Below are 12196 nucleotides of genomic sequence, written 5' to 3' on the forward strand. Positions count from 1 at the left end.
TGTTCAACGCGCGTGCGCAGAAACGTCCGTGTTGCCTCTAACGACACGACACTTGCAAGAGGCTGTATGTGTTATTTCGGGTTTTAACGACTAAATGTAAAACAAAAACAAATTTTAAAAAGCTTTACAACTTCAGGTCTTAAACATGAGCACGCTATGGATGGGAAACGTGAGTATCTCAAACCAGTTCAGTCGATATTTCTAACACTTCAGGTTGTAGGTAAATTAGCTAGTTGAAGCTAAGTAGCTAGCTTCAATTTAAGTTATGTTATGTTAGCATACTAGCTAGCTAGCTAGTAGTAACATAACTAGCCACCTGATGTTAACTTAGTTTTATTAGTGCTAAATCTGTTAACTTGCTGCAGATGGAACATTTTGACACATACTACAAGCTAAACCCAGCCTTTATAATATTTTCAAGGGACATGTGGTAGCTAACTCTTAGCTAAGTTAACGTTAGCTAACCTTACCATGTTATGATAATGAAGTCTGTCTGTTTGGTAGTTGGAGCCATACATGGACGAAAACTTCATAACCCGAGCCTTCGGCACTATGGGGGAGTTGGTGGTGAGTGTAAGGATTATACGCAACAAGATGACCGGGTGAGTATTTTATCTAGGACGTTTTGACCTGAGTTAAAAGCTATAACTACGCTGGCTCTCTAACCCTCTTCTCCGTATGTAACGTTAGTGTTTTCAGCGATTACATTCGCCCACATTTGGCTCCATATGAACTACAAGTCCAACGTTTTAACATTTGGGAAAGTTAATCATAGCTTTCAAACCGGTTTGCGAAACATATTCTGATATAACCCGTATCTTTCATGTCAGAAATAAAGATACTGTAGCAGTTTTGCACATATCCACAAGCTTGTGCGCCTCCAGTGAAAGTCCACTTACACGCCGGTGTTCAGGGCGATGCTAGGTAGCTAATTAGCGCAGGTAGCCACCTATGTCTTCTGTCTGGCATCCGCAAACAAGCAATGTGATATGGCCTTGGGGGAACCCTAACCCAATAAAGTGTTTACTGTGTAGTAATTTAGTCTACTTGTTTTGGGGAAATGTATTTGGGAGCATGGTCGAGCTTTTATAATGGGCATTTTGACTGTTGTATTAGTGAATTCCACTCTGTATGTAGGCTTGTTATAGCCATTTGCGTTGCACAACTTCATCACACAGAGGCTATAGCAATAAATGAGACAAAACTAAATATTAAGTCTTGGCTATAACCTGTCTTGTGTGAAATCGTTAAGGGGTCCCAAATGTTCAAAACTATCTAAAGCTAATTTTTATTGTCTGATGTTTTCCCTATCAGCCACTGCATGTGCTGCTGCAACAATTTTGTTTCAAATGTATTTAGAGGCATGTGATCTAGGGTCTCTCTTTTTGGGGGGTCGGTGGGTAGAGCAGGGGTGGGCAACTCCAGTTCTCAAGGGCCTGATTGGTGTCACACCTTTTCTCTATCTCTAGCAAACACAGCTGATTAATCAAATTGCAATCTAAACTGAAGATCATAATTAGGTGATTATTGGAGTCGGGTGTGTTAGTTGGGGCAAAACTCTGACACCAATCAGGTCCCCGGGGACTGGAATTGTCCACCCCTGGGTTAGAGCATTGGGCCAGTAACCGAAAGGTTGCAAGATCAAAACCCCGAGCTGACAAGGTAAAAATCTGTCATTCTTCCCTTGAACAAGGCAGTTAACCCACTGTTCCAACGCTGTCATTGTAAATAAGAATTTGTTCTTAAATGACTTGCCAAGTTAAATAAAGGTTAAATAAAAACATTTAGGGGAGCCTTATAATAAAAACAGTTATAAAACAGAGTTATAAAATTATTCTGCAAGACACCAGTACCCAAAGTGATTGCCTACAAGTTGAAGGCCTGTTTTTTTTTCAATCTTTCTAAATTAAACATTGAATTATTAAAGTGATAGGCTCGAGGAATTTAGACCATTTTAAATACACACATGGATTTCAATAAACAAATGGATAAGACTGTTCTATTCTCTTATGTAGTTCCTGTTACAACTCAAATAAAGGTGAAATAAGAAAAAGACAAATGACTGAATGGATGAAGGATGAATTAAATGTTCAAATATAATGAAATGTACATTAGGAAATATTGACTGTGGCCCCCAGATGAACATCGTCTGAGGTTGAGGGGTGTTTTTCCCAAAAGCGCATAGTGCTGTGGTGCTGCATAGAGATCACAAGTTATTTAACTGGGCAGCAGTGTCGTGATGGGGAGAATGGCCTATACGGAGACTACCGAAGACCACTGCAACAGAGATATTGTAAAGTGTGGGAATACGTTTATGCCTACATTTAACCTCTCCCATGTTTATTTCAAAATCCATATGTTCACAACCCGATTTATATACACTGCTCAAAAAAATAAAGGGAACACTAAAATAACACATCCTAGATCTGAATGAATGAAATAATCTTATTAAATACTTTTTTCTTTACATAGTTGAATGTGCTGACAACAAAATCACACAAAAATAATCAATGGAAATCCAATTTATCAACCCATGGAGGTCTGGATTTGGAGGCGCACTCAAAATTAAAGTGGAAAACCACACTACAGGCTGATCCAACTTTGATGTAATCTCCTTAAAACAAGTCAAAATGAGGCTCACTAGTGTGTGTGGCCTCCACGTGCCTGTATGACCTCCCTACAGCGCCTGGGCATGCTCCTGATGAGGTGGCGGATGGTCTCCTGAGGGATCTCCTCCCAGACCTGGACTAAAGCATCCGCCAACTCCTGGACAGTCTGTGGTGCAACGTGGCGTTGGTGGATGGAGCGAGACATGATGTCCCAGATGTGCTCAATTGGATTCAGGTCTGGGGAACGGGCGGGCCAGTCCATATCATCAATGCCTTCCTCTTGCAGGAACTGCTGACACACTCCAGCCACATGAGGTCTAGCATTGTCTTGCATTAGGAGGAACCCAGGGCCAACCGCACCAGCATATGGTCTCACAAGGGGTCTGAGGATCTCATCTCGGTACCTAATGGCAGTCAGGCTACCTCTGGCGAGCACATGGAGGGCTGTGCGGCCCCCAAAGAAATGCCACCCCACACCATGACTGACCCACCGCCAAACCGGTCATGCTGGAGGATGTTGCAGGCAGCAGAACGTTCTCCACGGCGTCTCCAGACTCTGTCACGTCTGTCACATGTGCTCAGTGTGAACCTGCTTTCATCTGTGAAGTGCACAGGGCGCCAGTGGCGAATTTGCCAATCTTGGTGTTCTCTGGCAAATGCCAAACGTCCTGCACGGTGTTGGGCTGTAAGCACAACCCCCACCTGTGGACGTCGGGCCCTCATACCACCCTCATGGAGTCTGTTTCTGACCGTTTGAGCAGACACATGCACATTTGTGGCCTGCTGGAGGTCATTTTGCAGGGCTCTGGCAGTGCTCCTCCTTGCACAAAGGCGGAGGTAGCGGTCCTACTGCTGGGTTGTTGCCCTCCTACGGCCTCCTCCACGTCTCCTGATGTACTGGCCTGTCTCCTGGTAGCGCCTCCATGCTCTGGACACTACGCTGACAGACACAGCAAACCTTCTTGCCACAGCTCGCATTGATGTGCCATCCTGGATGAGCTGCACTACCTGAGCCACTTGAGTGGGTTGTAGACTCCGTCTCATGCTACCACTAGAGTGAAAGCACCGCCAGCATTCAAAAGTGACCAAAACATCAGCCAGGAAGCATAGGAACTGAGAAGTGGTCTGTGGTCACCACCTGCAGAACCACTCCTTTATTGGGGGTGTCTTGCTAACTGCCTATAATTTCCACCTGTTGTCTATTCCATTTGCACAACAGCATGTGAAATGTATTGTCCATCAGTGTTGCTTCCTCAGTGGACAGTTTGATTTCACAGAAGTGTGATTGACTTGGAGTTACATTGTGTTGATTAAGTGTTCCCTTTTATTTTTTTGAGCGGTGTATAAATTGTGACATTTTTCATTCATATTAGCCCCTCCTACTGAATATACTTTGGCAAGATTTTGACGGATGAAATAAATATCAAAATATAATTATTTTGAGTTGCAAAGACTCCAGTGGTCATACATAATTCATAGAATAATAATCGATGTTTGGTGAATCTATGTTTCATTATTCCTAGTAGATACTACTGGCTATGATTGCAGACCGCCCAGAGAATGGGATGGTGCAATATTGATTTAGTAATATTTTGCATGAAGATGTCTACGTCGCCTAGAGATATGTCCATGCTGTAGAGAGACACCTAGCGGACTGAAACTACACTGTTGTAGACATAATACAGCTTATGCTATCTAGACTTACGCCTCCTCACGGGTCTCCTCATGGGTAAACAAATCCATGACATTAGCTACCTAAATGTGAGGTAAACTTAACTGGGGAGTACTAGAGAACGGAGAGTTGTAACTTCAAAATGTGCAGGACACCTTTTGTCGTATGCTCAACCTTTTTGGCAGGTATCTCGCTCCATAGTTACAGTTCATATAAGGAAAGCATCAATTGAAATAAATTCATAGGCCCACCAACTGTGGAGCCAGGCCCAGCCAATCAGAATGAGTTTTCTCAACAGGCTTTATTACAGACAGAAAAACTGGGATTTATTTTATTTTATTTCAGCTCATGAAACATGGGACCAACACTTTACATTTTGCGTTTATATTTTTGTTCAGTGTATTTAGAACGAACAGCCAGCTCACAAACAAATGAGTGAAAACACATTATCTAACTGGGGATAGCTAGCTAACATAATGTCACAAAGCATGATGTGCTAGCCAGTTAACTTTCATTATGAAATAACATAATATTTCCGAGTTAGGTATTATTTTAAACTTGAAATTGGCATGGGAACTAAGTAGCTAACACAAGGGTAGGCAAACCTTTTGGCTCGAGGGCCACATCGGGATTTTGCAGGGGCCTCCCGAGTGGCACAGCGGTCTAAGGCACTGCATCGCAGTGCTTGAGGAGTCACTACAGACCCAGGTTCGATCCCAGGCTTTGTCACAACTGGCCGTGACTGGGAGACCAATGAGGAGGCGCACGATTGGCCCGGGTTTGGCAGGCGGAGATTTCCTTGTCCCATCCAGCTAGCTTTCTGGTTATCAAAGGTAGAAAAGTGGTTCATTTGACAAAAGAATCTACTAAACTATTTCTCAATGTTTCTCAAAATGACTGGAGCTGGCTAATTAATTTGATAATGCTTTGTGATACACCAGGTTTTATGCCGTTTTAGTCCACAGAACATGACAGTAGAACCTGATGAACCATATGGGGAAACAATCAACTTGGCCAGCCAACTTCATACTTTTTTGTCCTACCAGATCCTTGATGAGAAGGTTCTAGATGGTGTATCCCTCTGTCCTTGATGAGAAGGTTCTAGATGGTGCATCCCTCTGTCCTTGATGAGAAGGTTCTAGATGGTGCATCCCTCTGGCCTTGATGAGAAGGTTCTAGATGGTGCATCCCTCTGTCCTTGATGAGAAGGTTCTAGATGGTGCATCCCTCTGTCCTTGATGAGAAGGTTCTAGATGGTGCATCCCTCTGTCCTTGGACTCTTGTTGGATGTAGTTGTCCGGTTTATCAAGTCCCAGGCTCCCATGACTGTTATGAATATTTATTTACAAGTGAATTACAATTTCCTTTAGTACCATCTGTACCTGATAGAGCAGATATTGCGTGCAGAAGCAAGCCCGTCTGGCACGACAGTTATTGGGAGACTAGAGCAGACCCAGAAGTTCTGACTGAACACACATTTAAGTGCTCCGTTTACTTTGTCCTGTTACAATTTCTGCTATGAAATCCTGCGATTTCATTGGGGAATTTCCCCCTCATACTAAATAGCTGGCAAAACAATCCAAGCAATGTTCTCACGTCCTATGCGCCCACGGAGGAGCTGCTGCTACTACTGACGGTCACTGGGGCAGAGTAGTAACTGAACATCTTGTTTTGAAAAATATGTAGTTTTTAACATGAAAATGTAGATTTACCACACTTTTATAAGCATTTAAACACATTTTTGATAAAGATATACACTATATATACAAAAGTATGTGGACATCGCTTCAAATTAGTGGATTTGGCTATTTCAACCACACCCGTTGCTGACAGGTGTCAAATCGAGCACACAGCCATGCAATCTCCATAGACAAACATTGGCAGTAGAATGGCCTTACGGAAGAGTCTCAGACTTTTTTTTTTAAGTGTGTTTTTATTTAACTAGGCAAGTCAGTTAAGAACAAATTCTTATTTACAACGGACGATGCTGGGCCAATTGTGTGCTGTCATAGGATGCCACCTTTCCAACAAGTCAGTTCGTCAAATGTCTGCCCTGCTAGAGCTGCCCCGATCAACTGTACGTGCTGTTATTGTGAAATGGAAATGTCTAGGAGCAACAACGGCTCAGCCGCGAAGTGGTAGGCCACACAAGCTCACAGAACAAGACCGCCGAATGCTGCACCGTGTAAAAATCGTCTGTCCTCTGTTGCAACACTCATTACAGAGTTCTAAACTGCCTCTGGAAGCAACGTTGGCAAAACTGTTTGTCAGGAGCGTCGTAAAATTAATTTGATCAAAACCAGGTTTTGTGCAGTTTTAGTCCACAGAACATGACAGTAGAACCTGATGAACCGCATGGGGAAACAATGAACTTGGCCAGCCAACACACAAACCTAAGATCAACATGCGCAATGCAATTTAACTTTTTATAAGCTGGATTGCCTGTCATTGCAATTTTATTTTTAATTTACGCTCTTTAGCACATTTAGCTTGCAGACTTCATGGAAATTCGCTATTACATGCGCTAATTTAGTTTGCTTTCTGGTAATAGACAGCCAATGGATTGTTTAGCGTATTTTTGGGGGGTGTTCCCTTTGTGCACTAAACCGGTAATTCCGTAAATCCCAGGATGAGAGGACGCGGTCTGGATACCGCCCAACCCTGTGAAACACCATCCAAAGTCTCATTCATAACTTCACCATGCTCAAAGGGATATTCAATGTCTGTTTAATTTTTTTTTTACCCATCTACCAATAGGTGTCCTTCTTTGCGAGGCATTGGAAAACCTCCCTGGTCTTTGTGGTTGAATCTGTGTTTTGAAATTCGGTGCTTGACTGAGGGACCTTTACAGATTGTATGTGTGGGGTACAGAGATGAGGTAGTCATTCAAAAATCATGTAATGCACTATTATTGCACACAGTGACTCCATGAAACTTGTGACTTGTTAAGCACATTATTATACCTGAACCTTCTCATGCTTGCCATAACAAATGGGTTGAATACTTATTTAATTCATTTGTTAAAAAAAGAAAAGTAAAATATAATGCTACTTTGACATTATGGGTATTGCATTTAGGGCAGTGACAAATTCAATTGAATCAGGCTGTAACACAACAAAATGTGGAAAAAGTCAAAGGGGTGTGAATACCTTCTGAAGACATTGTATGTACATATAGGTAGGGGTGAACTGACTAGCCAACAACATAGATAATAACCAATAGCAGCAGTGTATATGATGAGTCAAAAGAGTTGGGGCAATGCAGATAGTCCAGGTAGCTTTTTGGTTAACTATTTTATCAGTATTATGGCTTAAGGGTCCTGTCGGTTCCAGACTTGGTGCATTGGTACCGCTTGCCGTGTGGGAGCAGAGTGGACAGTTTATGACTTGGGTGGCTGGAGTCTTTGACCATTTTAAGGGCCTTCCTCTGACACCGCCTGGTATAGAGGTCCTAGATGGCAGTGAGCTAAGCTGGGCCGTATGCACTACCAGCTGTAGCGCCTTGCAATCAGCTGCCAAGCAGTTGTCATACCAAGCGGGGATGCAGTCAGTTCGGCTCTCAGTTTCCTTTAGTCCACGATCAGCACCTTTTGTCTTGCTGACCTGGAGGGAGAGGTTGTTGTCCTGGCACCACCTTGTCAGGTCACTGATTTCCTCCCTATAGGCTGTCACATCGTCGTCTGTGTTCAGGCCTACCACTGCAGTGTTGTCAGCAAACTTAATAATGATGTTTGAGTAAACGGGGGGGACGGGACTAAGCACACACCCCTGTGGGGCCCCGTGTTGAAGGTCTGTGTGGCGTATGTGTTGTTGCCTACCCTCACCACCTGGAGGCGACCTGTCAGGAAGTCCAGGATCCAGTTGCAGAGAGAGTCCTGAGTTTAGTGAGCTTTTGTGCCTTTGACATGACAAGGAGTGGCATGAGGGCACAAACAGGCTGGTACCCAGGCTAGCACCATTGTATTATAGCTACACACCATACACAGTTAAAATCCATCCTTTGAATGCAACATTGGACTGATATCCCTTCTCTGTGTTGCTCTTCAGTAGGGGTGCAGCAGGATACTGCTTCGTGGAGCTGACAGATGAAGCCACAGCTGAGAGGTGTCTTCGTAAAGTCAATGGAAAAGCACTGCCAGGAGCCACACCAGTAAATATACCGTTTAACAAGGCTACTTGGATGTTATGGATTCAATTTTGCATCCCAAATTGCACCCTATTCATCCCCTAATATAGTTCACTACTTTTGACCCGGGCCCAATGGGATGTAGAACCAGATTGTTTAAGTTTATACATAATGCTTTTTGGTAGCCTGAGACAAACAAGATATTTATGCAATTTGCCTCATTAGCGCTTGTATAAATGAATGCCTATTGTCGTCATATTGTAAATGAGCATTTTTAAGGAAGCTTTTTTGTTCTTCACAGCCCAGAAGATTTAAGTTAAACCGGGCCACTTTTGGGAAGCAAGGAGAAAGCAGGTATATCAACCAGCTTGATTGTAAGTCAAACTAAATGTCATGAGATGCCATATAGAAACATTGGAAATGAACACACAACTCCTTTTTTCCCCCCCTTCTCTCTGCTACAGTCCACTCTATTCTCTGTTTGTTGGGGATCTCACACCTGAAGTGGATGACGGGATGCTGTACGAGTTCTTCTACAACCGCTACCCTTCCTGTCGTGGGGGGAAGGTGGTGCTGGATGGCACGGGGAACTCCAAGTGAGTCCAGTAGGATATTATAATCCCTATAGAAGGGTTTCCATATATCAAGGTTGATGTGATCTAATAGGATGTGAATACAATTGATACGGCTATTTCCAAAACATAAACTGTTACTATTCCACGACTATTTATAATAGTCACTATTTCTACACTAACAATTTTTAAAATGTCTAAACTTCTTCCACTACCCAAAAAAATATTCACAGCCGAAGCTAGTTATTTACATGTATACTTGTCTGAACGTTTCTCTTGTTTCTAGGGGTTGTGGGTTTGTCCAGTTCCCAGACCAGAGGCTTCAGAAACTGGCGCTGGAGGAGTGTCAGGGAGCAGTGGGGCTCGGGAGCAAGCCCTTACGACTGAGCCTAGCTGCTAACAAGTGAGTTTTACTTCAGTTCTTACTGTATAAAATGTTGTAAGCCGTCTCCAGACATGGTGTGTGTGTATATACACCATTCGAAAACCAGGGTTGTAGTATAACCCATTCAGTTTCCAAACCATCTTTTATAGCCTTTAAAACTGTAGCTATAATTCCAACACAGTATTTGACTATTCCTCTTGTTAGTCAGATTTTGCAAAGCGCTCATAAAAACCTGAGCAGAGTATCTTTCCCTAAAATAATAGTTTTTCAACTCATAAAAAGATGGGTTTTAATAATCACTGTCAGATGCCTCGGTTACCAATAATTCTCTCACTCACAGAACTAGGCATAATCAATCAGACAACAGGGGCTGGGGGTCACATGGAGGAGGCTACAGACACAACCAGCAACAATACAATCAACAGCCGTACGGTAGTGGATGGGGCTCTTGGGGCTACGACCAAAATGGAGGCAACTACGGTGGCTACAACTATAACCAGTATGATTACACACAGAATCCTGCACAGGTAAGATTACTGCCCTGCTTCCCCTTTACTGGGGATATGTTACGTAGCTCAATGTCACCTTTACTGGTGATATGTTACGTAGCTCAATGTCACCGTTACTGGTGATATGTTACGTAGCTCAACGTCACTGTTACTGGTGATATGTTACGTAGCTCAATGTCACCGTTACTGGTGATATGTTACATAGCTCAATGTCACCTTTACTGGTGATATGTTACGTAGCTCAATGTTACTGGGGATATGTTACGTAGCTCAATGTCACCTTTACTGGTGATATGTTACGTAGCTCAACGTCACTGTTACTGGTGATATGTTACGTAGCTCAATGTCACCGTTACTGGGGATATGTTACGTAGCTCAATGTTACTGTTACTGGTGATATGTTACGTAGCTCAATGTTACTGTTACTGGGGATATGTTACGTAGCTCAATGTCACCGTTACTGGGGATATGTTACGTAGCTCAATGTTACTGTTACTGGTGATATGTTACGTAGCTCACTGTTACTGGGGATATGTTACGTAGCTCAACGTCACTGTTACTGGGGATATGTTACGTAGCTCAACGTCACTGTTACTGGTGATATGTTACGTAGCTCAACGTCACTGTTACTGGGGATATGTTACGTAGCTCAATGTCACCTTTACTGGTGATATGTTACGTAGCTCAATGTCACCTTTACTGGTGATATGTTACGTAGCTCAATGTTACTGGGGATATGTTACGTAGCTCAACGTCACTGTTACTGGGGATATGTTACGTAGCTCAATGTCACTGTTACTGGGGATATGTTACGTAGCTCAACGTCACTGTTACTGGGGATATGTTACGTAGCTCAACGTCACTGTTACTGGGGATATGTTACGTAGCTCAATGTCACCGTTACTGGTGATATGTTACGTAGCTCAATGTTACTGGGGATATGTTACGTAGCTCAACGTCACCGTTACTGGGGATATGTTACGTAGCTCAATGTCACCTTTACTGGGGATATGTTACGTAGCTCAATGTCACCTTTACTGGTGATATGTTACGTAGCTCAATGTTACTGGGGATATGTTACGTAGCTCAACGTCACTGTTACTGGGGATATGTTACGTAGCTCAATGTCACTGTTACTGGGGATATGTTACGTAGCTCAATGTTACTGTTACTGGGGATATGTTACGTAGCTCAATGTTACTGGGGATATGTTACGTAGCTCAATGTTACTGTTACTGGGGATATGTTACGTAGCTCAATGTCACCTTTACTGGTGATATGTTACGTAGCTCAATGTTACTGTTACTGGGGATATGTTACGTAGCTCAACGTCACTGTTACTGGTGATATGTTACGTAGCTCAACGTCACTGTTACTGGGGATATGTTACGTAGCTCAACGTCACTGTTACTGGGGATATGTTACGTAGCTCAATGTCACCGTTACTGGTGATATGTTACGTAGCTCAACGTCACTACAACTTCTTAGACAATATTAACACCTTAATGCATTGTCTTTTCCTTTGTCGTTAAGACTTTTCAATATACACGATCATTTTATTAACCAACTCTTAACATTTTCAGGAAAATGAAGCTGTGGAAGAGGACGGTCTGGAAGGTAGGTGTTATTTATTTTTTCAGACTTTTTTTTCACCAGACTATTGTGGCCTATTATCTAAAAGGCTCTTAATGACATTGACTTGATGGAATTGAGGTGTTTCATAATGAACTTAGATTGATATCCTGCACGTCCCGAGGATTAACCAGTGTATATTGAATTTAGCGGAGTCGGTCTAATGGTTAGTTTCCCGAGCAGGAGACTGGGGTTCACATCCCCACCTGTGATGACAGCAGTCAACAAATAATCACTGCCAGCCTTTTCCTCCATTGTAGATCCTAACCCAGAGCTGGATGTGTTGGAAGCCAACAGGATGTTTATGGAACACAGTGAGGAACTGTATGATGCCCTTATCCAGTGCCACTGGCAACCCTTGGAATCCTCGGAACAAGCATTTGGAACCACGAGTAGCCTTCCAGAACCTGTCTACTGTTGAGGCATACAATGGAATGGCAATATCCTCTTTTGCCATGTTCTTTGGCCTTTCATATTATATTCTGTAAATGTTTGATCATGGAAAGGCTAAAGGCATATCCCCAGTCCTTGGCCATAACTGCCATTTGCTTACAAGACACAATTTTTTTGTTAATTGACAAATGTTTTATTTTGTGCATCTTTATAAAAGTCATGCTGTACCTAAGAATAGCTTCCTGTTTTCTTTTGTTATGCTTCGCTAAACTGCAAAGATGTATGTATCCCAAATGGGA

General features: G+C 42.8%; 1 protein-coding gene across 2 annotated transcripts; it reads left to right on the forward strand.

The window, feature by feature from the left end:
• Positions 1-12126, forward strand: LOC115175323 (tRNA selenocysteine 1-associated protein 1). Of its 2 annotated transcripts, none has more exons than XM_029734500.1 (9): positions 1-169; positions 505-602; positions 8328-8430; positions 8708-8760; positions 8871-9002; positions 9265-9381; positions 9704-9890; positions 11456-11489; positions 11765-12126. In XM_029734500.1, the coding sequence occupies exons 1-9, from the start codon at positions 146-148 to the stop codon at positions 11923-11925; spliced, it is 909 nt and encodes a 302-aa protein (XP_029590360.1). In that variant the 5' UTR covers positions 1-145; the 3' UTR covers positions 11926-12126. The 2 variants fall into 2 exon arrangements, with proteins under 2 accessions (XP_029590360.1, XP_029590361.1); XM_029734501.1 differs by having other exon boundaries at positions 8331-8430.
• The last annotated feature ends 70 nt before the right edge of the window (positions 12127-12196 follow it).

Source organism: Salmo trutta, chromosome 36 (assembly GCF_901001165.1).
Source record: "Salmo trutta chromosome 36, fSalTru1.1, whole genome shotgun sequence".
Taxonomy (NCBI): domain Eukaryota; kingdom Metazoa; phylum Chordata; class Actinopteri; order Salmoniformes; family Salmonidae; genus Salmo; species Salmo trutta.

Bases quoted from the DNA above. Each gene is read 5' to 3' on its own strand.
- LOC115175323 (XM_029734500.1), top strand. From the start codon at position 146: ATGAGCACGCTATGGATGGGAAAC. The intron at 170-504 runs GTGAGTATCTCA...TCTGTTTGGTAG, and splicing joins GCACGCTATGGATGGGAAAC to TTGGAGCCATACATGGACGA. The intron at 8,761-8,870 runs GTATATCAACCA...TCTCTGCTACAG, and splicing joins GGGAAGCAAGGAGAAAGCAG to TCCACTCTATTCTCTGTTTG.